This window comes from Crotalus tigris, unplaced genomic scaffold (genome assembly GCF_016545835.1).
Source record: "Crotalus tigris isolate CLP2741 ecotype Arizona unplaced genomic scaffold, ASM1654583v1 scf7180000018301.7375997, whole genome shotgun sequence".
Taxonomy (NCBI): Eukaryota; Metazoa; Chordata; class Lepidosauria; order Squamata; family Viperidae; genus Crotalus; species Crotalus tigris.
In genome coordinates, this window is record NW_024096931.1 from 7,314,671 (window position 1) to 7,341,095 (window position 26,425).

Here is a 26,425-nt window from a genome sequence, read left to right on the forward strand (position 1 = left end):
CGTATTAACTGCAGCAAGAATTGTATCCCCTCAACATTGGAAAAATGAAGATTTACCAACAGAGGAAGAGTTAATTAAAAAAAAAATCTTAGATTGTGCAGAAATGGATAGATTGACACTGAAAATGAAAGAGAAAGAACATTCAGTATATTTTAGAACAGAGGATGCCTTTTATCAGTGGCTAGAAAAATGAGGTAGAGAGAAAGGAACTTAACCTGTATTAGTAATATTCATCCTTCTCAAGAGGAATATTATAATCAACCCAGTCCAGCACCGAACAAACAAATGACGGCGCCTTCCTGTTTTTAATAGTTTTTATTATAATATTTATATATATTTGTACACCGCCCAGAATCAGTCAGCAAGGGAGGTGGGCGGTTTTTAAATATATAAATGCAATAAAGTAAATAAATAACTCATGTCATTCAGTCATTGCACTTGGAATGCAGCTACTCCTTGAGGAAAATGTGCAGGAACTATTTCCCAGGCAAAAAGGGTGGTGGTCAGCTGAAAACAAGGCCCCCACAGTCACAAGAAGCTCCCTCTGTACCCAGGAGAAAACCCTGGAACACAAGCCGCCCCGCCCAGGTGCAGACCTTTGATATTGATCTCCAAGGCCTTCTCCACCGCCTCGGCAATGCTTTCCACGGCTGTGTTGTTGGAGGGGACGTACGCTAGTTCCCAGGGGACGCCCGAATGCCAGCGATGGAAGAAACTGGGCAGCCTGTCCACCTGCTTGCTGTGGTATAAGGTGGCGTTGGGGTGGTTGACTGAGTGGACACGATGGCGCAGGCCAATCAGGATGGCAGCAAACAACAAGGGGAGACAAACCTCAATCAGCGTCACCAAAATTTTCCGCTTCTGCAGAAGGAAACAGAGAGGGTGCAAGTGAGGCCCAGCAACAGCTCCTAGGTGGAGTTGCAACTGGGTGTTCACGGTTCAAGAAGACCAAAAATGGCCAGGGGTTAATGACCCGGGCAAGCTGCAGGAGTTATGACGGCGAGGACTAGGATCTCCGCTGTAGGTCACTGCAGTCATAATTTGAGGCCCCACGTGACGGGATCCAATTGTACAACCATTTTTACGATGGTCGTTAAGGGAATCATGTTGTCATTAAGTGTATACACTTTCCACAGTAGGTGGCACTTTTTTGTTTTTGCTGGAAACGGGCAAAATCGTCTTGAAGGGACGCAGGGCAGGAAACATCCTGCAGGCTAGAAGTCTCCACCCACCCATTTGCACTACTCAGGTGACCCTGGGGACACAGGTAAAGCTCCAAGTGGCCTCAACGGCTCTTTGAAAGAATGCAAATGACCAGCGGTCTGCAAGGAGTACAAATCCTTCCATCCCCCACCATCCAGTCAGAGCTGAAGAAGCTTCTGGGATGAGAAGTGAAACGTCTTCAAAGAAAAACAGGAAAGTCCAGTTGCCTCATGAAAAAAAACACCTTTGGGACAATAATAACCGTAGGCAGTGAAACCAGGAAACTATCTCTGCTGGAGATTTACAGAATGGAGGCACCAGTCGTTGAAAATGATCTAGAGATACAGGATGACTCTGTTGGGAGGCAGTTTCAATGTTAGAACTGTAATTCCTCAAGCATAAACACAGGTTGATGGGAGGATCACCAATCCTATGTAGCTAAAGCAAAAATTCCAAACTTTTGCTGAAGTACAAACCAGCCCCTTTTCAAGATAATGTCATTCTATAAAAGCAAAGGGTCCGCCCCACGCAAAAATGTTCTTGTGGGCTGAGAGATGGCACGTGAAACATTGAATGGAGCTTTGAATATGGGGGTGGACACGGTTGACTGGCAGATATTTAACTATGGATTGCTAAAGGTCTGGTTTATTGCTGCTACAGTCTGTTAGATGCCAAGTTAACAATACTTCTTCCTCCACGCTTTTGAGTAGTAATGGATATTGGATCAACTGCAGTAGTCTTTGCATCCTGCCTGGTTTAATTTTTTAGTATACTTTTATTAAGCATTTTGAGAAAAAAAAGGAGGATAAAAAAGCAATACGGACACACTGGCATTTACAAGTCTGGAATTTTTCAACCTTTCATGATTTACTTGTAAAGAACCCAGCATCTTTGCTTCTTTTTAAAAACTACAAATCATAGTCTAGACCTGGGGTGTCAAACTCAATTTCACTGAGGGCCGCATCAGCATTGTGGTTGCCCTTGGGGGGCCGAGTGGGTGGGCATGGATGGAATGGGTGTGGCCTACTGGATGGGCATGGCCAGCTCTACATCATTCGCGTCAAGGGTGCCTGTGGGGGCCTGAGCAGGAATGGGACAGATCTGAGGGTCTGTGGCAGAAAGGGGTGGGACCAGGGCAGAGCCCATCAAGCCGGATATGTGAAGTAGGCAAGGGCCATTTGCTGGTCACTTCCAGGCGATGGTGCATTTCTTCATTCCTCACAAAGGGTGACACCTCCCCAGCATGCACCCAGGGGATGGGGCCAACTTGGCAGGGGCTGGTTCCTCACTGTTTCCAGATGGCCTTGTGGAGTTAAGACTGAATACATTTCAGCATAGGTGGCCACCACAAAATTGTACATTGGCTCCCAGCCGGCCTGGGCCAGGAGCGGGGACCGTTCCCTCACTGTTTCCAAGATGGCTTTGCAGGCTGCATCTGACCCCCGGGCCTTGTGTTTGACATGTTTGGTCTAGACCAAGGGTGTCAAACTGCCAGCCCGCGTCACCAGGAAACCGTGCCCACCCCATTGCCGGCAATGGAGAAAAAGCTCCGATACGTCACGCGACTTCACGTGACGTCGCAAGTTTGACATGTCTGATCTAGACTCTAGACAGACTAGAAATACCAGACACAGCAGTAAGCATAATATGAATGATAAATAGGGTTATAAATTACAATAAATTCTGCCCATGCCTCTAAAGGCCTATTTAAGAGAGCCAGTAAAACAGAAGTACTAGGACTTTGTGCAAAGACCAATCTGAATTTTGGATACTGTAGGAGAAGAGTTCTGTCTATGATAACAGAAAAGAAATCAACAGTCCAACATGCAAATTATAGATTTTATTAAGGAGCATCAGCTTTCCTGCGCTGCATTTCCCATCATTTGCCTTAGAACAGAGGTCTCCAAATTTGGCAACTGTTAAGATGTGTGGACTTCAACTTCCAGAATTCCTCAACCAGCCATGCTAACATGCTGGCTGGGGAATTCTGGGAGTTGAAGTCCACACATCTAAAAGTTGCCCAGTTTGGAGACCCCTGCTTTAGAATATAAACTGGAATGAGAAGGATGGGGAAGTTAGGTTGGTTATGCAAATGCAGACACAATAGGGTTTAACCACATTACAATGGTTAATTGATGCAATGCTTGTAATCAGTTGTAAGATTTTTATCTTGGGTTAAGTACGGGAGGTGAGAAAGAGAGGTAGTAGCTAGCTTTCGCAATGGTTTTGGAAACGAATCAAGAAAAAATATTACATTAATATCAGCATAATTAAGCTGACAATTTTCACCATCTGTCGCATTAAACTTTGCAATATAATAATAGTTGTTGGAGGCAAACCAAGATTCCTAGGGTCACAAGAGCCCTCAAACTGCTCTGCCATAATATAGGCTTGTTGGGTTTAGCAGGTTGAGTAAAACCAGCACTATGGTTTGGAACTATGGTTTACGGCTAGAACATTGGGCAAATCCAATCGTTTATTCAGCAATCCATAGCTAAAACATCTTCTGTGGCATGGAAGTGAAGGGACCTTATTGTGCTTATGATTTCATTATGCGTAAGCTTGATATTAGTACTGTTATTTTGTAGCCATTTTATATATATATATTTTATACGCAAGGAGCCTTATAGATAGAAGCACGTGTTTCGTGTATATTGAGAAAGTAAATGTCTCATGCTAAATATACAGGAGATTGTTTACATCAAAGGAGCAAGGTAAGATTCAGTGGTCCAAGAAATAGAGAGGGGGGAGGTGAGTTAGCCTGGATTGATGTGTATAATTCATCATCTTGGAATTTGTTTTTCTGTGCTTCCTTGCTCCTGGTACAGAGACCTGAATCTCTTTGTTCCGAAAAGGTATAAAAAGTGGAAGAAGTCTCTTCTGGGTATGCCTTTGTCCCTCTAAGCCAGTGGTTCTCAACCTGTGGGTCAGGGTCCCATTTGGGGCCGAACGACCATTTCACGGGGGTCGCCAAACAATGCAGTCCGCCATTTTTTTCCCCCTTTTCCTTAGCTGTGCTCCTCCCTTTTATTCTATTGGCTTTTGAAAGCCAATAGAATAGACTCTCTTGAATAGAGTCTAATTCTATTGGCTTTCAAAAGCCAATAGGAATTGTCCAGGCTGTCTCTGCCCTGCTGAGCCCGCCAAAAGTCCCATTCTGCAAACGGTGCTGCACCAGTTGAGTAGTCCTCGACTTACGACCGGTTGAGTAGTCCTCGACTTACGACCGGTTGGGGGGTCGCGGCATTAAAAAGGTTGAGAACCACTGCTCTAAGCAGCCACGAAGAGGGAGAAGGCTACCCAACTCTGTCTTGGCCAAAATAAAGTTGCTTTCTTTGCTGAAACCTCGGCTCAGGCGTTTCTTTTGGCTCTTTGAAATTCCCAAATAGGCCCAGAGGAGTTTGTGAGGCTAGGTGGAAAACCTTACAAAAGCCAAGATCAAAAATGAAGGCCTGTTTCAAGCAGACGTCCTGATTTTGATGTCTTCTTCTTCAGATGTGTTGGACTTCAGTCCCCATAAACCTCAAGCTGTGGATGAACAACTGAAGTCCAGCCTATCTGGAAGAGATTCAAGAAGACTGACTTGCAACAAGCTTTAGCGTCTACCCTTTCATTTTTATGGATACCCTTCCTGTCATTTCTTCATGGTCCCTGACCAACTCACCTGCAAGATGTAATTCTTCCAGAGAAGAAGCCCAAACTGCCGTAACACAACCATCTTTTCACTTGGAATGGGAGGACCAACTTTCTCAAATTCTGTGGAAAAGCAATATTGGAGCCATAAGATCAAAATGCAAAGCAAGTCCACCATCAAAGAGTCATTTAATGGAGGGATAATTTGGATATCAACCCTATTTGTTAACAACCATACTATTGTCCTGGAGCAAAAAAAAATCCCTGTAAAATATAAACTAGTGGTTCACAAAGACAGAATATCTATATATTACACAAGTTGGTATGTCCATGCATCTTACATAACTGTATTTACATCATATAAGAATCATATCTATCTATCCATCCATCCATCCATCCATCCATCATCTATTTATTTATCTATCCAACCACCCATCCATCTGTCATCTATCTATCTATCTATCTATCTATCTATCTATCTATCTATCTGTTATCTCTGTCATCTAGCTATCTATTCATCCATCCATCATTTATCTATCCAGCCACCCATCCATCTGTCATCTATCTATCCATCCGTCATCTATCTATCTATCCATATCTATCTATCTATCTATCTATCTATCTATCTATCTATCTATCTATCTACTATCTACTATCTACCTACCTACCTACTGTCATCTATCTATCTGTCTGTCTGTCTGTCTGTCTGTCTGTCTACCTACCTACCTACCTACCTAATCTGTCCATCCATCAGGAGATGTAAAGAGATTGTTTGGATCCCCTTCAAGTGCCATATAGAACATCCTTGGGCAAAATGAGAGAATGAATAATCTTATAGCTAAAGATGATGTGCAGAACCACCGATTTCATTAAAGGAAATTCATATTGGAAACTTCTAATCTATGGACAATGTAATCCAGATGTTTTAGGCTTCATGTCCCAATGGCTGAATCCAACTAGGGGAATGACAAGTGATGGTGGGAAGCCCCAAATTTCTAAGTAGACATCTAGCTGCTCTATTCAGTTGAACCTCAATGATGAAGCATATCTTTGCAGTGGTAAGTGCATATTGTATGAAGTCATTATGATTAGTTTAATTTTGATTTAAGATGTTGGGCAAGCCCGCCCGTTCTGAGCCCATAAACCAAGATTTATCATGGAGGTGGCACCACTTTTTTTGACATAGACAAATGAGCAACTTGGACCATCCTGCTGAAATTTGATGAGCAAATTGTAATTTTTGGTAATGTACTGTAGCCTTTCTCTTATGATTTAAGATTAAACAAGGGTTGTATCCCAACTTTGTATTATATATATATAAAAAAACAATTATTCCATAACTAAAAGAAAAGTTGAGATTTTGAGCCCACTTGGACCACCAATCTATTGTGATTAAATTTATTATAACAATAGCTTTGGAAAGTGAAAAAAAATAATCAAATCAAACCTATGTTACGGTCACAGTCCAGCATAAAAAGAAAAATAAATGAAATGCAGCTGCTCATGGGAAAAAAATTAGCTCATTTTTGTGTGTTGTGCAAATCCAGCATTATTTTTTTCCCCTAATTTCCTATTTCTTTTAAAACTATATAAATATTAGAAATACAATTTTAAGTCGTGGATTTGACACACACAAAAAGAAGCATTGCAGAAATCAAATTTCTCTTTCAGTTGTTTTGGGCAAAGCACATAATGCGTTCCTTTCACCGTAAGATATATTTGTTCTAGTAGAGAACATGGTATATAGTACTTTCAGCCAGATTATCTGTTCTCGCCCTGACTCTGAACACAAAAGTGTTATTTTGACTCCACTACAATCAGAGAACTCTTTTGTTTCATTTTTTTTCCACCCAGAAGGCCAAACAATCACTCATGAATTATACAGCCTTCAAAAACTAAGCATCTGAAGTTCTTAACTGCAGCCAACTCATGCTGAATTCATCTTTGCAACTTGAACCTTCGGATCATAAACTACACACAAGCCAGCTTCCCTGCCATAAGCAACCAGCAAGGAGGAAGCAAGCGACACCAACACAATTGCGGTAGGAGGAACCCGATGTTGATGGTGTGAGGAACATCTGCACATGATGTGCACATCGTAAGAATTACTTTGTCTCTACCCAACAGTTATGATCTTACAAACGTACAAGGCTGGACACTCCCGTGATCAAATTTTTCTCCTCTTCTTGGTTTCTTTAACACTAACTTTGTTCCAAAATCCAGGCTTTGGCCTAGAATCCCGTGGCTTTTTCTAAACTTTGGTTTCCTTCAACCTGGCTGATCTCCTGCAACTTTTGCTTCAGGCTGACCTCCCAAACTTGTATTTCAACAACCTTTAAGAACCAGAATGGAAAAAAATTTAGATGTGCTCAGCAGCCTACAATTTATTGAGGTGTGTAAATACTATCAAGAGTTCAAGACAGGCTTCGTAGCCAAAACGGCTTCAAATACCAAACTCAGAAGCAAAGAAAATTAGAAGGAAAAAAACCATAAATGCTAAGAAGAAAGGGAGGAAAGATTAAGGAACAAAGCTCTTCTGAGTGAGTACTTTTCCATCAAGAGCCAAATATCCTCTGGACATCTAATCCTAAAAAGAAATGGATCCTCACAAGATTAAAATTGAACCCAGGCAGGGCAAATTTAACTCTTCCAACTATTCTGTCTTCTGATCTTTGATCACCATGTCATACGCTCTGGTTACATGGTACATCAGATATGAATAGACATTTAGCATTTCTCCAAGCTTTCCTGATTATTTTTAAAAACTGTTTGGGGCAAGCTGTGTGCACCAGACTCTAAGAAAATGTCAAGACATGTGCAATAATACACACAATCATACACCATTGAGGATTTGGCCCTCTGTTGGGGAACCTGGTTAATGATTATCAGTCTTAATGACTGGGTACAGGCTGCAGGCCCCAAGGCAGTCTACTTCTACATATTAGGTGTAGCATAATGTAATGTAAGAAAAGATCTTGGTCTTTTTTTATATATATGTGTCTTCAACCTCCATACTTCCCAATACATGATGGAATCTGTAGTCTAAAACATCTGGAAACTTGGCTGCTTTATTGTGCTTATGATTTTAGTATGTTTAAGTTTGACATTAGCATTTATTTTATATATAGTAACCATTTTATATTGATACTTATAGTGTTATCATGTAATCATTGTTTTGTTATTTTGTAATCATTATTTGTAGTTAATTGCTTGATCAGATGCTTTATATATATATTGGAAAAGTAAGGGCTTCATGCTTTAGGTATAGGTGATTGCTTATATGAAAAGAGCACAGTAAGGGGAGGGGGGAAAGGAGTTACGAATGGAGCCTGGGATGCTGTGTACGAGTCATCATCTAAGACAGTGGTTCTCAACCTTTTTAATGCTGCGACCCCCAACCGGTCATAAGTCGAGGACTACTCAACCGGTCGTAGGTCAAGGACTACTCAACTGGTGCAGCACCGTTTGCAGAATGGGACTTTTGGTGGGCTCAGCAGGGCAGAGACAGCCTGGACAATTCCTATTGGCTTTTGAAAGCCAATAGAATTAGACTCTATTCAAGAGAGTCTATTTTATTGGCTTTCAAAAGCCAATAGAATAAAAGGGAGTAGCACAGCTAAGGAAAAGGGGAAAAATGGCGGACTGCGTTGTTTGGTGACCCCCGTGAAATGGTCGTTCGACCCCAAATGGGGTCCCAACCCACAGGTTGAGAACCACTGATCTAAGAATTGTTTTTTTGTGCCATCTTATGCCTGGTACCAAGACCTGATCTTTTTGTTCTGAAAAGGTATAAAAGGTGGAAGACATCTTTTCTGGCTGTTGCCTTCATCTCTCTACCAGCCACGAAGAGAGATGGGGGTCACCCAACTCTATTTTGATCAAAATAAAAGTTGTCTGCTTGCTGAAGCCTCGGCTCAGGAGTTTCTTTGGCTCTTTTAAATTCCTGAGTAATGCTGGGGCAATTGTGAGGCTAAGTGGAAAACCTTACATCCATTTGATTACTGTAGTTGTTGACTACAACTCCCAGAATTCCCCAGCCAGCAGTATGCTTAAATTCAGACACTGTTCTACTATATGCCACTTCGCAGGTTAAATCAAGCGATACCTGGATGCATTTTTCTCCATTACTCCCAATATTTGGACAAAAGTGTTTCAAAATTTTGTTTTTTAAAAAAGCTTTTCATCTTTTCACAGCTTCCACTACCCAACCTTGTCTAATTATACAACCATTTTTCTCAGGCAAACAGCTCCTCTTAGTCAGTCAAGCCTCTTCCTGGTTCCCCCTTCATTTCCAAGAGTGATTAATGGCACAGGAAGACAGACAAGCAAAGACACCTTAGAAAAGGGACAACGTAATGGTTGCAAGGTTGCTTTAACCAGATTTATTTCATGTATTCATTAATCAAATGTAGGTACTGACCATCTTTATTGTGTAAAGCCAGATACAAGCTTGCATCTCTGATCTTGGCAAGGTTCATCCCTACCCTTCAAACTTCCCTCTAAAAAAACTTGCCCATCAAAAAGAAAGTAGCTTGTTTGTGTTCTGTTGAAACATGCTTCCAGCTTAGGGCAATTGCCTCCTACTGGCACAGAGCCCCAAAGGCCAACGCAGTGCTAGGCTGCATTAACAGAGGGATAGAATCAAGATCAGGTGAAGTGTTAATACCACTTTACAAGACCTTGGTAAGGCCACACTTGGAATACTGCATCCAGTTTTGGTCACCACGGTGTAAAAAAGATGTTGAGACTTTAGAAAGAGAACAGAGAAGAGCAACAAAGATGATCAGGGGACTGGAGGCTAAAACATATAAGGAACGGCTGCTTAACAAAGAGAAGGACGAGGGGGGACATGATAGCAGCCTTCCAATATCTCAGGGGCTACCCCAAAGAAGAGGGAGTCAAGCTATTCTCCAAAGCGCTTGAAGGCAGGACAAGAAGCAATGGATGGAAACTAACCAAGGAGAGAAGCAACCTAGAACTAAGGAGAAACTTCCTGATAGAACAATAGAATAGCTTGTCTCCTGTAGTTGCACTGGAAAGAGTCCAGAGAAGAAAAACAAAGAGGATCAGGGGACTGGAGGCTAAAACATATAAAGAATGGTTGCTGGAATTGGGTATGTCTAGTTTAACGAAGAGAAGAACGAGGGGGGACATGATAGCAGTGTTCCATATCTCAGGGGCTGCCCCAAAGAAGAGGGAGTCAAGCTTTTTCTAAGGCGCCTGAAGGCAGGACGAGAAGCAACGGATGGAAACTAATCAAGGAGAGAAGCAACCTAGAACTAAGGAGAAACTTCCTGACAATTAGAACAATTAACCAGTGGAACAACCTGCCTCCAGAAGTGGTGAATGCTCCAACACTGGAGGTTTTTAAGAAGAGACTGGACAGCCATTTGTCTGAAATGGTATAGGGTTTCCTGCCTGAGCAGGGGGTTGGACTAGATGACCTCCAAGGTCCCTTCCAACTTTATTATTATTATTATTAAATAAGTGTGAAAACAAAGGTGGAAAAAAATATCTAATTATCTGGATTAGGGCAGGAGAAGAAATACACCCTTCTTAAACAAAGGCACAAGGTGACCTGTATCAGAGAACATTTTGCAAACAAGGAAGCTTGCACGGTGTTGTAATTATCTCACACCATCGGGAGGATGTACCACACACCCATGAGGTTGCGGTATCTGAAGAACAAGAGGAACATTACACAAGGTGGAGGAGAAAAAAAAAACACTTACTGTGATGGACAACTGTTGACTTTGCTTGTCAGAAGGTTGCAAAAGGAATCACAGGACCTTGGGACCCAAAAACGGTCATAAATATGAACCAGTGGCCAGGATCTGAATTTTGAACACACGATCATGGGGATGCTGCAAAAGTCATAACTGCGAAAAAACGGGCATAAGTCCCTTTTTTCAGTGCTGTTGTAACTTTGAATGGTCACTAAATGAACTGCTGTTAAGTCGAGGACTACCTGTAAATCCTCTCTGGGCAAGGAGAGGACCTGGGATTGCCCACAAGCATTCCAGACAGCAAAACAGCAATTTCAGGTGGGATTTAGAGCACTGGGAAACTAGGGAATATCTATCTTCAATCAATAATCTCACAATTCATTTCCTAATCATTTTTGGAAATGGCTTGTTAACTGTTTTTTCAGCTATTAGAAACCTCTGGAACCGATATATTTTACAATCCGGAATGAGTCTCCTTCAATCCTTAGTGGAAAAAAAGTCTTAAATACGAAGTGCAACGTGAAACAGGAAAAATAGGTTAGTGTGCTCAGTAGCAATTATTTCTTCATACAGGAAAAGTGCCCAGATCAAGGTTTGTTTTATGCAATCGTCCTTAGAAATTAAGCTGATAAAGAGTTATATTACTCTCCTCTTCAATGTTAACTGCCATTATGTCATTTTGCCTCAAGATAAAAATCTTGTTGCTCAAATTTCAGAAGCTGTTTTTCCAGAAAGGATCTGCCTCTTTGGCTAAGAAATAAACTTAGCAGGGGAAAAAAAAAAGCTTTTTTCATTTGGGGTGTTTGCTACTCTTTATGGACCAGTCTGCATTTCAAATATCCTGAAAATGGAGAAGTAAACACTGAAAGGACTTACAGTGTTCTCCCATCCAAATTAAATTAGCTGTGAAATTCTTAACAATGCAGTGCGATTTTGTCTTTAAGCCAAGTTGCCTGGCTATGGATAGGTTTACTATTAAGCCCATTATAGTAGCAGAACAAAACACTATACTGGATAACTGAATTACCACAGTATTATAGAAGTTGTCGACCTGTTGCCACCCTATCTAATTACCTGTCTGTCCTACCTACTTACCTTACCTACCTGCCTATTTATCCAACTGGTTTACTTGCCTATCCACCTATCTTTCAACCTACCTGCCTATCTATCTGCTATGCAACCTGCCTGCTATTCAACTTACCTGCCCACCAACCCACCTGTCCCTATCCATCTACCATTCAACCTACCTGCTCACCTATTTGCTCTTCAACCTACCTGCCAGATGTTAAGGAGAAGCTGAAGACGTGGAAAGAGGAATAAAGCCTGCCACAATTCCTGGAAGACTGGCCCTGTTAACTATTCTGTTAACTATCCTGAAGAGCAGGATTCTGACTCAGTTTCCATTTGCAAAAAATCACTAGGAACAGAACCATCCTAGGAAAGAATCCGATAGAATATTTGTAGTTTGTATTTGAGCTGTGGGGTCCTTGGTGTCCTCTGAGCTTGGTGGTTTTCTTGCAGACGTTTCCTTGCCCAAACTAGGTGACATCAACAGCGCTAGAAGGGAATAGGATTTGCTCTCCGTTTATATTCTATCAATCAATCAAGAAGAGAGCTGGAAAGGATCTTGAAGGTCTTCTAATTCAGCCCCCTGTTCAGGCAGGAGATCTTATATCAAGGGGTCTTCAAACGTGGCCCTTTTATGACTCGTGGACTTCAACTCCCAGAATTCCTCAGCCAGGCACGCTGGCTGAGGAATTCTGGGAGTTGAAGTCCACAAGTCATAAAAGGGCCACGTTTGAAGACCCCTGTCCGATACCATTTCAGACAGGTGGCTGGTTTTTTTTGAAAAATCTCCAGTGATGAAGCAGTTGCAACTTCTGAAGGCAGTTGCTTGATTGGGACACTGTTTGCATGTTGATTGTTGGTCTAATGTCAAGGTCTCTTCCAACTCTGTTATACCGTTGTTGACAAAAATAATAACTTTTTGAGATACGTGAATGCCATCATTTATGGCTGTCCCGTGCGGTTAAAATCCTGTTTTTCTAGACGAGTCACTTTCACTGTACTGTCCTGGCCAGTTCAAATACACAAATATTATTTCTTCTTGTCACAGGATAAAATCCTGTTGAAAAGAGATCTTATCAGACCTATATGATTGCCTGTTCTTGTATGTGGCTCAATTTGGTCAGGCTGTCCGCAAAACTCATACCAGTGGTTAAACCCTATCAGGCATAACTCGATTGCCTGGTTACAAGTTGTCCCTGACTTACGACTGTAAGCGAACCCAGAATTATAGTCATAAGTCATGTCAATAGTTAAAGAGGTAACTACACCTTATTTTGTGACTTTGTCTCATGCAAGGAAGGATTTTGTCTCATGCAAGGAAGGACAGACCTGGAGAAACAGGAACTCAGAGGAAAAAAAAAATACAGGGAGGTGAACCCTCTTGAAGAGGTAGAACAGGGGGTCTCCAAACTTTGCAACTTTAAGACTTGTGGACTTCAACTCCCAGAATTCCTCAGCCAGCAATTCCTCAGCCAGGCTCCAGAGCTAAACAACTGAGATCCAGACCACCGGGCACTTACAAAAGCAGGATTCTGTTACCTTTATGAATTATGCAAATACCTTTGTTTAAACTGCTGCATTCATTTCATTAATAACTAAAGGTGAATAATGCAGATTAAATGCAGACGTAATGCAGGGAGGGTGGATGAAGATGGTTTGCATAAAAGCAGGTCTGTAATTTTCAGATTCGGGTGGAAGTTCTAGAGCTCCATGTTAATAATGGAAAGAGTTTCCTGCCCCCGGAGAAGCACAAGGGGAGGGGGAAGAATCCCCAAAGGACGTGCTCCCCGCAGTTCAACGCTGCACCTTTTACCAGCATTAAGGACACCATCCCTTCCACGCTGCATTTTAATTCTTTTCATTCTATTCTGTCTCTTCTCAAAGTACGGAGAGTCCTTGACTTAGGATCACAGCTGAGCCCAACATTCACAGTTATTTAGTGAGTTTGGCTCCATTTTATGACTAAAATAGAGCCAAACGTTTTAGACACATATAAGGAACGGTTGCTGGAATTGGGTATGTCTAGTTTAATGAAGAGAAGGACGAGGGATGACATGATAGCAGTGTTCCAGTATCTCAGGAGCTGCCCCAAAGAAGAGGGAGTCAAGCTATTCTCCAAAGCGCCTGAAGGCAGGACAAGAAGCAACGGATGGAAACTAATCAAGGAGATAAGCAACCTGGAACTAAGGAGAAACTTCCTGACAGTTAAAACAATTAACCAGTGGAACAACATGCCTCCAGAAGCGGTGAATGCTCCAACACTGGAGGTTTTTAAGAAGAGACTGGACAGCCATTTGTCTGAAATGGTATAGGGTTTCCTGCCTGAGTAGGGCAGGATGGACTAGATGACCTCCAAGGTCCCTTCCAACTCTATTATTATTATTTTCTTGCCACAGTCGATAAGCGAATCACTGCAGTTGTTAAGTTGGCAACATGGTTGTGAAGTGAATCCGGCTTCCTCCCCATTGACTTTGCTTGTCAGAAGGTCACAAAAGGGGATCACACGACCCTGGGACACTGGGACCGTCATAAATACGAGTCGGTTGCCAAGCATCTGAATTTTGATCACGTGACCCTGGGGATGCTGCCACGGCTGTGTGAAACTCACTTTTATCACGTCACTTTTATTAGTGCCGTTGTGATTTTGAACAGTCGCTAGTAAGTTAAGGGTCACCTGTAATCTCCAAACAGATTATGGAGCACTTTCTCCCTTACTCAATTTGATCAACACAGCATCCCTGTCAGGATAAAAAAAAAAAAAGGGGGGGGGGTGGGACAGGTTTTCCTATTGCACCATACAAGTGTAATGTGTAAACTGGTTTATACTTTATAAACCATGACTGATGGTCAGCATAACACATGGTTATAAACCATGACTGATGGTCAGTATAACACGTGGTTATAGGATGCCAAAGTATACCATGGACAGCTAAAAAAAAACCCTAAACCAGTGGTTCTCAACCTTTCTAACCTTTCCTTTTAGTTTCCCATGATTGTATAAATTAAATTCACATGTCACACTAAGTCACAGTTTGTTGATCCAGGGCTTATTCAATAGCTTTGTTGGGAGTCACACAATAAAGCAAGCCACAAATCATTGGCGCGTAACACACAAAAGTAAAGCTGAGCGAGACTGCACTATTGCTTAACATGGTGCATGAAATAGAAACTTATCAACGGCTTGGACCACCTTGGAGAAAATCAGGATGATTTAAATCACTATTTTTTTTCAGACTTGGCAGCTTTAAGATGAGTGGACTTTAACTCCCAGAAATCCCCAGCCAGCAAGTTGTCAGGTTTGAAAAACACTGGTTTGAATATAAATAAATTTAATTTTGCTCCCCAATTATACTGTTGACCAGATGCAGAATCCCCAGCAAAATTTTGAAGCATCACTGTACCTGCACAGGTGGATTTTAGTTGTTCCTTTGCTCAGCAGATAGCACGGACAACAAATATTCACTATTTATTCCTGGTGCAAAGACAATGCAAGGACTAGTTCTTGCTGCATGGGAAAAACCATCATCCAAACCTTTGGGAAATCCCCACTGAAAGTGCAGAAACTTGCACTTCGTCTCTCAACCCATAAATTGCTTACCTCCCCCCCAAATCTGAAATTCAGCTATTGAAAGCAGAGGAAAATTATAGTGATGTTGGCAGGCTCCAATGCGGGGTCTGAGAGCCACTTTTGCAATGACGCTGCCACACTAAAACTGGGACAGGCTGAAAGAGAAGGGTGCTTGCTGATACTTGACATCCAAAGAGCCCTGAGAAGGCATGGGAGGGAAGGAGGGAGAGAGAGAGAGAAGATGGAGACTCATCCACTCCTCTGTGGAACATCTTAAACCCTCTTAAGGCTGCCTTTGATTTAACAACACCTTTCCCGTCATACACAAGCCCTTTCTGTTCCCCAGAGAGATCAGACCTTTTCAAGTCCTCTTCTCTTCCTCTTAAAATGTTGGTCAATTCATCAATCCCCTCTTCACAAGGATAGAGATGTTTGCTTGGTTGCACAAGGCAAGAACTTCAGCTGAAGTCTCCCTGAGATCTCCTGAAGGACGCCTGTTCCCTCCTGGCATCTCATCCTGAGTACCCCCAGGCACCCTCAGTGACGCCAAACTCCACCCTGGCCGATACTTGCTCTGAATCTACCGCATTTGGAACACCCATGGATCCCTTCCAAACAAACCAGCCTTGTTTTATGCCTTGCACTAAAGTGTAGGCTGAGCGCCAAAGAATGGAGGCTTTGAACTCTGGTGCTGGAGAAGACTCCTGCGAGTTCCCTGGACTGCAAGGCGATCAAACCAGTCAGTGCTAGAGGAGATCAACCTTGACTGCTCTTTAGAAGGCCAGATCCTGAAGTTGAAACTCAAGTACTCTGGCCACCTAATGAGAAGGAAGGACTCACTGGAGAAGGGCCTAATGCTGGGAAAGATGGAGGGCAATAGAAGAAGGGGACGACAGAGAATGAAGTGGCTGGATGGAGTCCCTGAAGCAGTAGGCGTGAGCTTAAATGGACTCCAGAAGATGGTAGAGGACAGGAAAGCCTGGAGAATGTTGTCCACGGGGTTGCGATGAGTTGGTCACGACTTCGCAATTAACAACAACAACAACAAAGTGTAGGTAACAGAACAACAGAGTTGGAAGGGACCTTGAAGGTCTTCTAGTCCAGCCCCCTGTTCAAGCAGGAGAGCCGATACAATTCCAGACAAATGGCTGTCCAGTCTCTTCTTAAAAACCTCCAGTGATGGAGCACCCACAACTTCTGGAGGCGACTCATTCCACTGATTAATTGTGTTCATTTGTCAGGAATTTTCTCCTTATTTCTAGGTTGCTTCTCTCCTTGATGATTTACCATCAGTGTTTCTTGACCTGCCTTCAGGTGCTTTGGAGAAGAGGCTGACCCCCCCCCCCCTCTGCTTTGTGGCAGCGCCTCAATATTGGAACACTGCTATCCTGTCACCCCCTACTCCTTCTTTTCATTAAACTAGATATAATCAATTCCTGCAACTCTTCTTCACATGATTCAGTTGTGGGAGAAACTGCAGCTATCTGGATTCACCTCAAATCCTAACCTACCCACCGTGGTTTGTTGGTAAGAGTCACAGATTATACCGAGTTGTAAGTAGATTTTCAGGTTTCTGCTCAGCACAAAACATCAGTCTAGGCTTCTTATAACTCAGTGACTGAGTAACAAAAAGGAAAAGGAAGAGAAGGGGAAAGGAAAGGAAAGAGGGATGAAAGAAAAGAAAGAGGGAGAGAGGGAGGGAGGGAGGGAAGAAGGAACCTCTTTTCCAAACAATGCTGAACAAGAGCTTTGGGAAAGATCAGCAAATTGCCTTTCCTGTCAAGGGGCCAGGAAAGCTCTTTTTTTTTTTGGTATACATGTATTCTTGCAGATAGCAATTTTCGTTTCCCGTTCCTGATTCAGCAATCACTTGTTGGTGAAAAGTGGCTTTTCATGCCTCAGTTTTTGCAAGAGGCTGGATGAGAGCAGCTGATGGTTAAGGAAGTGGGGATGGACTTCCTCTTTCCCTTTTGATGTCCCTGGTTGTGGAATTGGGCATGTCTAGTTTAATGAAGAGAAGAACGAGGGGGGACAGGATAGCCGTGTTCCAATATCTCAGGGGCTGCCCTAAAGAAGAGGGAGTCAAGCTATTTTCCAAAGTGCCTGAAGGCAGGACAGGAAACAAATAGATGGAAACTAATCAAAGGTAGAAGCAACCTAGAACTAAAGAGAAACTTCCTGACAGTTAGAACAATTAATCAGTGGAACAACCTGCCTCTAGAAGTTGGGAATGCTCCAACACTGAAGGTTTTTAAGAATTGATTAGACAGCCATTTGTTTGCAATGGTATAGGGCAGTGGTTTTCAACCTGTGGGTCGGGACCCCATTTGGGGTCGAACGACCATTTCACGGGGGTTGCCAAACAACGCAGTCCACCATTTCCCCCCCTTTTCCTTAGCTGTGCTACTCCCTTTTATTCTATTGGCTTTTGAAAGCCAATAGAATAGACTCTCTTGAATAGAGTCTAATTCTATGGGCTTTCAAAAGCCAATAGGAATTGTCCAGGCTGTCTCTGCCCTGCTGAGCCCGCCAAAAGTCCCATTCTGCAAACAGTGCTGCACCAGTTGAGTAGTCCTTGACTTACGACCGGTTGGGGGTTGCAGCATTAAGAAGGTTGAGAACCACTGGTATAGGGCTTCCTGCCTGAGCAGGGGGTTGGACTAGAAGATCTCCAAGGCCCCTTCCAACTTTGTTATTCTGTATTCTGATGTCCAGAGAGTAAAAATATCACACACTGTCCATTTTTAAGAAGGATAAAAAGGAATTTCATTCTTTGGGCCTGAGGCATTAAACAATTTAAAACCAACCTGCTCAAAACTACCACAAGGCTGAGATTCAGGTAGACTCAGGAACTCAGGCTGAGAAGTAGCTATCAGAACAGACTTGTTTTCAAAACTTTCTAACTTTCTAACCACGTGGGTGGAAAGGTACAAAGCCTGCAGATTATACAGCAGAGATAAACTTTAAAAGCTGGAACTTCCAAGCAAAGGTTGCTTATTACCTCAAGAGATCAGAATCCAGGAACGAAAAAAGTAAATAGGCTTCTGTTCCAAGTCCACTGGACTGGGGAAAAAAATAGCAGAGGTTGGTGGCATTTATGACCACAAAACACTTCCTAGATATCAGCTTCCTTCATCTCATTCAGCCTAAAAATATATATATATATATGTAAAAATAGATTGTTTGGTGACCCCTTTGAAGTTACAATGGCACTGAAAAAAGTGAGTTATAATTGTTTCTCACACCATCCGAGCAACATCCTTGGGGTCATGCAATCAAAATTGAGAAGCTTGGCAACTGACTCATATTATTATTAATTATAATAATAGAAGGGACCTTGGAGGTCTTCTAGTCCAACCCCCTGCTCAGGCAGGAAACCCTATACCATTTCAGACAAATGGCTGTCCAGTCTCTTCTTAAAAACTTCCAGTGTTGGAGCATTCACCGCTTCTGGAGGCAGGTTGTTCCACTGGTTAATTGTTCTAACTGTCAGGAAGTTTCTCCTTAGTTCTAGGTTGCTTCTCTCCTTTATGACGGTCTATTTATTTATTATTTATTCTCTCTATTTATGACGGTCGCAATGTCCCAGGGTCACGTGATCCCCTTTTTGCGTCCTGGTGACAAGCAAACTCAAGGGGGGAGCCAAATTCACTTCACAACCACGTTTACTAATTTAACCGCTGCACTGGTTCACTTAGTAACTGTGGAAAGAAAGGTCGTAAAAACGGGGCAAAAGTCACTTAACTGCCTCGCATAGCAACAAAAATGTTGGGCTCAATTACAATCGTTAAGTCGTGAACTACCCAAATTGGATAATACAGGAAATTGCTTGGTTCCAAACTATTCTCAGCTTGGCTTTCTGGAAATCTACAAATAAAACAGAAAAGGAGGACAGATGGTCAATTGGCTCCAGACTTCTGGCTAAAATGCTTTTGGGTCCCAATATTTGTTGGCAAATGCAAGAAGGAATTCTCAAGGCATCCATATATTTTTTTTTAATTCCTGCCCCCACGAAGACTACATAATATCAGGGTTTTTTTTAAGAATAGCGTTGTTATGCCACTTTTTTTTATGGAAGCACCCTTAAAGAACACCCCCCCCCAATGCAAGTGAGGCTCTTGAACAAGTGTACCCACTTCACAAGCCAGAAGTGCCAAACACTGTTATGTTCTTTTTTATGGCGCCTAGCTCTCCCAGAACATGTCAGAAAACTAGTTTGAATGTTTGGTTAGCTTCTAAGTACTAATTAGCTTTTCTGCTTTTGTGACGGACATGGAAAATGATAAATCTCAGGAAATGTGACTTCTAACCGCACAAAAGAGAAGGTATCAGATATAACAATGATATTCAGCATAGGTCATTTTGGAATTAATGTTAAGGACCGCTGAGTTTAAATCCCTCTGTCTATCATCCATACACCCACCCACCCACCTACCTACCTACCTATCTAAAAATATATTACAATCGACATTAAAAACATTCCATGAAACCATGAAATTCACGGAGGGAACTCTTTATCTGTCTCTCTAACTTATTTTTCTCCAATCCAATGTCGTCCTTCAGGGGTCTTGACTACAAATCCCATCATGCCAGCCAGCATGATCCACTGATGACGGGGACTGTCATCAGCCTAATTCGCCATCCAGAATTGCTGAAGGAAAAAGGGGCGCCATGGAGCAATTCCACGGGTGTGAGAAAAGACGGAATAAAGGCAAAGCTTCCCTGAATGAAGCTGAACTTCTGATAACTTCAAGCCCATCTCCAAGTAGTTTTCTGGAGGATGGAAGCAATTAACCATCACCTTTTAAGGAATTATTGTTTCAACTCCTCAATCAATCCTTTTTGATTATTTATTAAATTTATATGACACCCATCTCACTGGAGAGCAGCTCCTATAGACCTTGGGTCTCCTGATAGTTTCCTATCCAAGAACTAACCAGGTTTAACTCTGGCTGATGCAGGAAGGAGGACAAGTTATATGTAAGGTAGACAAGAAGAGATCCATCTCCCTCTTTTACTCTAAGGTACTCTCAACGGGGGCACCTAACCAATCGTGGTTACTCTCCAACAGCTACGTGTGGTCCCTCCTGTGATGAGAAACCATTGGGGAATTCCCAGGACTGAAAGCTGGACCGAGAAGATGACAAAAACAACAACACCACAGTTAGAAAGAAAACAGCAAACCATTTCCAGTTGTAGCCAAGAAACTTGCATGGAGATGTCAAACAATTATGCAGAATTAATCTGGAGACTTGATCTTTGCATTTCTCCTATGCAAACTTAATTTCAGGCTTCAGTCTCAACAAACGTTCTTGCATATGGAGAGCTGATTGGCTAATTCTTGTTTAGATTAAGTCTATGAATAGCTCCTTGAAGTATGCCTGTCTATTTATTAATCGATTGTCAGTCCACACATACATCAATCTCTATACATGTGAACTGTTCCTTTGGAAACTTTGGGAAGGGGCATGACCAAATAGATTATGGAGATCAAGGATGGATAGATAGATAGATAGATAGATAGATAGATAGATAGATAGATAGATAGATGCATGGATGGATGGATGGATGAGTGGAGAGAGAGAGAAGGGAGAGAGAAAGAATAGCATGAATGGAAGTTTTTAAGAAGAGACTGGACAGCCATTTGTCTGAAATGGTATAGGGTTTCCTGCCTGAGCAGGGGGTTGGACTAGATGACCTCCAAGGTCCCTTCCAACTTTATTATTATTATTATTATTATTATTATTATTATTATTATTATTATTATTATGTTGTGACTCTAAGAAAGGAAGCATTTGTAGGTTGACTGTGGGACAGGCCAGAATTACAGGTAGTTCTTGACTTGCAAATCGTTCAAAGTTACAACGGGACTGAAAAAAATGACTTACGATCATTTTTCTCGCTTTGCAACATAAAGTTTGGGCTCGGTTGAGGTCGTTAAGTCCAGGACTACCTGTAGCTGGATTCAAAACAGAGCCACCAAAATAAATAAATAAATAACATATGAAGCAAATATAGAGGCTGTATAAGTAAGGGGTCTTCAAACTTGGCCCTTTGATGACTTGTAGAATTCAACTCCCAGAATTCCTTGGCCAGCAAATTCTGGGAGTTGAAGTCCACAAGTCATCAAAGGGCCAAGTTTGAAGATCCCTGCCCTAAGTCATGCTTTTTTTTAAATTTTACTTTGCAAGAGCGGACTTGGTTTCACACAATCCATCAAACACACACTAGCCAAATCCTTCTCAGTGGAACATGTGTGAACCCAGCTGAGCTCCTGTCATTCCACCGATGTTCCTCCTCTGCAGCTGCCCTCATTTGACCTCAATTACAGCCTGCATGCCTAAGCCCAGGAGAGAGCTGGCTCAAACTCTTAGCAACAGAGAAAGCTGCTTTCCCAGCAGGTCAACGCCAGTTGGATTCCCACCTTGTGTGCAAAGACGTTTTGTCATAGCAGCAGTGGTCTGTGGGGCAACTGTAGTAACTGAACCGTTTGCATAATGCCAAACCAAGAATTCTCCTTCGCAAACCACATTGCCTGGGATCCCCCCTCCCAGCAGTCCCACACCGCATTCCATTTGTCTTGTCCGTTGGCTAGTTGTGACATTTTTTTTTTAAAAAAAAAAAACGCAGATAAAACAGATTGCATGATAAAGCTGCAACCTGCAAAGCCAGTTCATCTGCCCTTGTAAAGCCATCCTGGTCAAGATTGAGCAGAAAAGGGCTTTAAGATCAAGAGTCCTGCATAAAACTTCTCCAGCCCGTTGCTCGCAGGCCAACGGCCACCCTCTTTTAAGGGCAAGACACCCCACCCCATAACCCACCCCAAATCAAAGAAAGGCCTGGCACACACTGATCATCGATGGGGCTACTTCTAGCGTAGCTGCTGCAGACGGCCGAGGAAAGCATCAGCACTGGGTGACGGGAACCAGCTTGCTTACCTGCCGATGGAGCTCTTTAGGCTGGCCCCAGGCCCTTCCACCCCAAGGGCTGCCTTTGTGCTAGGAAGCCCAGACCCCCCCCTTTTTTCACCCACCCCAATCCTGCTCTCCAGACAGGCCAAGGAACCCAGACGCAGACCCCCCCCACCCCACCCCAAAGATGCCCGGCCGGCTGTTTGGAAGAGCAAAGAGCTGCTGTCTGTCTGGGGAGGAAAGAGGGAGTGATGTCATCGCCCAGAGTGGGTGATTCATACCCTGCTCACAACATTACGGCTCCAGCCAGCCAAAGGTGGGGAAGGGGCTCCCGGGAGCCCTGCGGAAGGGCTGCCTCTGCAGCTAGGGAGGGTCGGGCGGAGGAGAAGGGGGAGGTAGGGCAGGCTGGTCCTAAGACAGACGAGCGGGGGCCGCGGAAATTAGGGAGAAACGACCTGGCCAGGCGGAAGGAGGAAGAAAAAAAAGGGGGGGGGAGGAAGCAGAGACCCCCGGGGTAGTTGCAAAGTGAGGGGGGGCAACTGCAAGGACCGGGGTCTTTTGCACACACGGAGAACAAAACGCACCCCCGGGGGGGGAGGGAGGGAGGGAGGGGCGGCTGGACAAAGCGAGCCAGCTCCGGTGCAGGACCCAAGGGCGCCCCGCCGGTTGATGCTGGCTCCCTTCGGTGGGGCTTACCTGCTCAGCCCCGCCGCGCTCCGGGCTTCGCCGCCGCGTGTCCTCCGACGGTTCCCGCGGCTGCCGACGCCGTTGCCATTCCGGCTCTCCAGCACTAGGCGGGGAGGGAGGGAGGGAGGCGGGCACGGAGCGTCGGCTGAGCCCCTCCCCGCTGACGCGCAGGGAACACGCGTGGGTGGGGGACACGCAGAGCCGCCTTGCGGGGGAGCCGAACGCCTTTCGCCCCAAAGCGCTCCTCCTCCTGGTCCTCTTCCTCCCCCCCCCCGATCTCCCGTCCCCCTCCCCCTCCTCCTCCTGGTCCTATCCCCCTTTCTCCTCCTCCTCCTGGTCCTTCTCCCCCTCCTCCTCCTCCCCTTTCTCCTGGTCCTTCTCCTCCATCCCAGCTGATCGCTCCCGGTTGCTCCTGGCGAGAATAGCCTCTTCCCGCTCCAGATGTGACGCCGGTCTTGGATGGAAAGCGCATCTGGAGGACCCTCTTTGGCCTCCTCCGTCGCGGAGAAGCTGCAGGCGCCGAGAGCGCAGCGTGAAGGCGGAACCCAGGCAGCATCTTAGCTACCATCCAGGTGATGGATGAATTCAGGTAGACGGGTGACCTTTTCAAGCCAATGCCGCCTTCCTCCAGAAAGGTGGGCCTGCTCTGGCCCAAAGCCTGCTTCATCTTCCTCCCCAAGGCAAGTCCTTTGGAAGATCTGACTCAACAGAGGTGAGCACCCCCATCCTGTTCCCATAAGAGCGTTAAGACCTGGCTTTGCCAATAAGCTGTGTGTGTGTGAGAGAGAGAGGGGGGGGGGATGGCTTGAGGGCACCCTGCTGCCTTGTTAAACGTTTTAGCCTTCTGAATTTTAACTCCGGTTTTTATTTGTAGTTGGAAGTTATAATTTGTTTGGAACTCTTCGTTTTTAACCTGTGCTTTTATTTTTGTTTTTTATTTGGTTTTGTTATGGTGTTATGGTGTCGCCCAGTCACTTAGGCGTGATGGGCAGTGTATAAATGTAATAAATAAATTCATTCCTCTCCGTGTGACTGTACATGTAGGGGCAAGGGAAGATTTCTGATGCATGGAAGCGAGTGGCTAGGGGAGGTCTTGATCGCTTGCATCAGTGGGGTATTGTCAGGCGCTAACAACTAGGCCAGGGGTAGGCAACCTTGGCTCTTTTAGGACTTGTGGACTTCAACTCCCAGAATTCCTGAGCCAGCCATGCTGAGGGGAAAGGGAGAGGTTTCCAAGCTGAGCCCGGCTGGCTCAGGAATTCTGGGAGTTGAAGTCCACGAGTCATAAAAAGAGCCAAGGTTGCCTACCCCTGAACTAAGCCCTCAAACTAGCTACTTTATTGTTCTCTGCCTATAGCACAGGAATCTCTCCAGATCGGCAGCTTTCGCCCGGGAAAGACCAGACAAGGCTTTAAGGAATTCAGGGGTGGGGTCAGATCTAGCCCTCTTGTTTTTATGTAGAGAGTCTAGGCTGATTCCTCCTTTGAGTCTTCCTCCTATCTGAGATGGCTGCTCTCCAACGGATAGCAACGCTGGGAGACCAGTTCTGAGGAACACGAACGTCCAACTCTTTCTGCTTCTTTGGAGACACCAGGAGAACTGCTGGTCAGTCTTTGGATGGGCCTGGTCTTTGGTCCTTAGCTCACCTGAACAGGTTCGCGTTCCAAATTGGGTCTCCCTCTGGGCCACAATAAAAATGAAAAAAAAAACCATCTCTTCTGCATCCTCCTATTTACAGTTAACTTTTTTTTTTTACACTAACAAGTCGGTTAATCTTTCCACGCCTGGAAACCTTGCGTTTTTGTTTTTTGAAGTGTGATTTGTAAGAATGTGAGCCATGCAGTCCTAATAGCTTCAGTGTCGTAAGGCAGCTTCACCTCCCAATGGAAGTGTTCCGGTTGAGGATGTGCACCAGTTAGCAATGGAAGTCCTTGGCAATGTGCCATTCTCTCTTCCATCACAACAAGCTTCCCGTTTCTCATGGAAGGCTTGCTCACTCAACGGGTTCAACCGAGCTGTTTCAAGACCTGGAGACTGGTGAATGAAGGCATGCAAAAATATGGTGACTGGCTCTATGCAACAAACTAGGCTTGGTTAGGGTTAATCTTGATTAGATTTTTATAGTGTGAACTGTCCTGGCGGTTACCTTGAAATTCTGGTTTTGTGCCAATATAAAAAATGGGCTAGCTCAGTTAATGTAGATGACCAGGCTGAGTATGGGGTCAAATGCATCATCCATTTAATGTCACTACACCCCGTAACAGACCTAAGTCCAGACCCCAGTCCCCCAACAGTGTGTTGACTCTTATCTGGCGCCAGTTCACCTTGACTGTTAGTACTTCAGAGTCTTGTGTAGAGTTAGCATGGAATAAACTTGTAGTAACGATAAAGGAGAATATTTGTAGCTTAAGAATTGAAATGAGGGTCCTTGGTGCTCTCTGAGCTTGCTTGTTTTCTTGCAGATGTTTCATTACCCAACTAGATAACATCATCAGTGCTGGAAGGGAGTGAGATTTTCAGAGTGAAGAAATCAGAATGGGAGGTGGAGGAGGAGGAGGAGGAGGAGGAGGAGGAGGAGGAGGAGGAGGAGGAGGAGGAGGAGGACGACGACTGTGGGTTCCTTGGTGCTCTCTGAGCTTGGTTGTTTTCTTGCAGACATTTCATTACCCAACTAGCTAACACCATCAGTTCTAGCTTTGCCTACATGCAAATTTCTGCCACTTCCATGCTTTGTGAAGAGTGACATCCATAAGTGGTACCAATAGGAGAATATTTGGGGCTCAGGATTGAAATGAGGGGTCCTCGGTGGTCTCTGAGCTTGGTTGTTGGTTTTTTTGCAGATGTTTCATTACCCAAACTAGGAACCTCACCAGTGTTGCTGCTGACGTTACTTAGCTGGGTAACAAAATGTCTGCAAGAAAACAACTAAGCTCAGTGAACATTGGGGATCCCTCAAACTTGCAGTCAAAAGTACTGGTTTCAAATCCTGGTTTCTGACTTCTTGCACCTGACAGTTAGTTCAGGATTAAATAAGCCCACTTCCAATCTTTATTAGGCTTTTAGATTCAGGAGCCCCTGCTCATGCACCTCGATTAACCCAGTTTACCATCTTCCCCAAGGATGTTTTATTTACTTCTCCTTGCTTGCTAGCTTGTTTTTGGCTACAATTCCGTAGAGACTCTTCATCTGAGGGAGAACACTATTATTCAACGTAAATGATGCTAGGCAAACAACAGAGAAGAAATGGCAACACAGAGCCACACGTGACATGGATGGCCTGTGTCATATTTAGACAAAAGGATAGTAAGCGATCCTGGGTGGTTTCCTACAGCTTTTTAAGAATTTTTAAGAAGATGATTAGGGGGCTGGAGGCTAAAATATATGAAGAACGGTTGCAGGAATTGGATACGTCTTGTCTAGTGAAAAGAAGAACTGGGGGGGGGGGGGACAGGATAGCAGTCTTCCAATATTTGAAGGGCTACCACAGAAAAGAGGCAAGAAGCAGCAGAAGGCAAGACAAGAAGCAACGGATGGAAACTAATCAAGGAAAGAACCAACCTAGAACGAAGGAGAAATTTCCTGACAGCGAGAACAATTGATCAGTGGAACGGCTTGCCTTCACTGGAGAT

General features: G+C 43.9%; 1 protein-coding gene and 1 long non-coding RNA gene across 5 annotated transcripts in view; one reads left to right on the forward strand and one right to left on the reverse strand.

The window, feature by feature from the left end:
* Nucleotides 1–22,949, reverse strand: part of ABCA3 (ATP binding cassette subfamily A member 3) — a 59,572-nt gene extending 36,623 nt beyond the window's left edge. Inside the window, exons 1-3 of one of the 4 annotated variants that reach the window (XM_039349948.1) lie at nt 22,806–22,949; nt 4,868–4,959; nt 597–861 (exon numbers count right to left, since the gene is read on the reverse strand). In XM_039349948.1, coding sequence (XP_039205882.1) covers nt 597–861; nt 4,868–4,921 — 319 coding nt within the window. In that variant the 5' untranslated portion in view covers nt 4,922–4,959; nt 22,806–22,949. Of the gene's footprint in view, nt 1–596; nt 862–4,867; nt 4,960–11,837; nt 12,201–15,031; nt 15,863–21,086; nt 21,109–22,805 lie in introns of those variants that run through there. The other 3 variants (XM_039349947.1, XM_039349949.1, XM_039349950.1) reach the window with 3 other exon arrangements.
* Nucleotides 22,950–23,119: 170 nt separating this feature from the next.
* LOC120310950 lies at nt 23,120–24,487 on the forward strand. The gene is made up of 2 exons (XR_005557495.1): nt 23,120–23,508; nt 24,154–24,487. It is a non-coding gene; the product is annotated as an uncharacterized LOC120310950 (long non-coding RNA).
* Nucleotides 24,488–26,425: the final 1,938 nt, after the last annotated feature.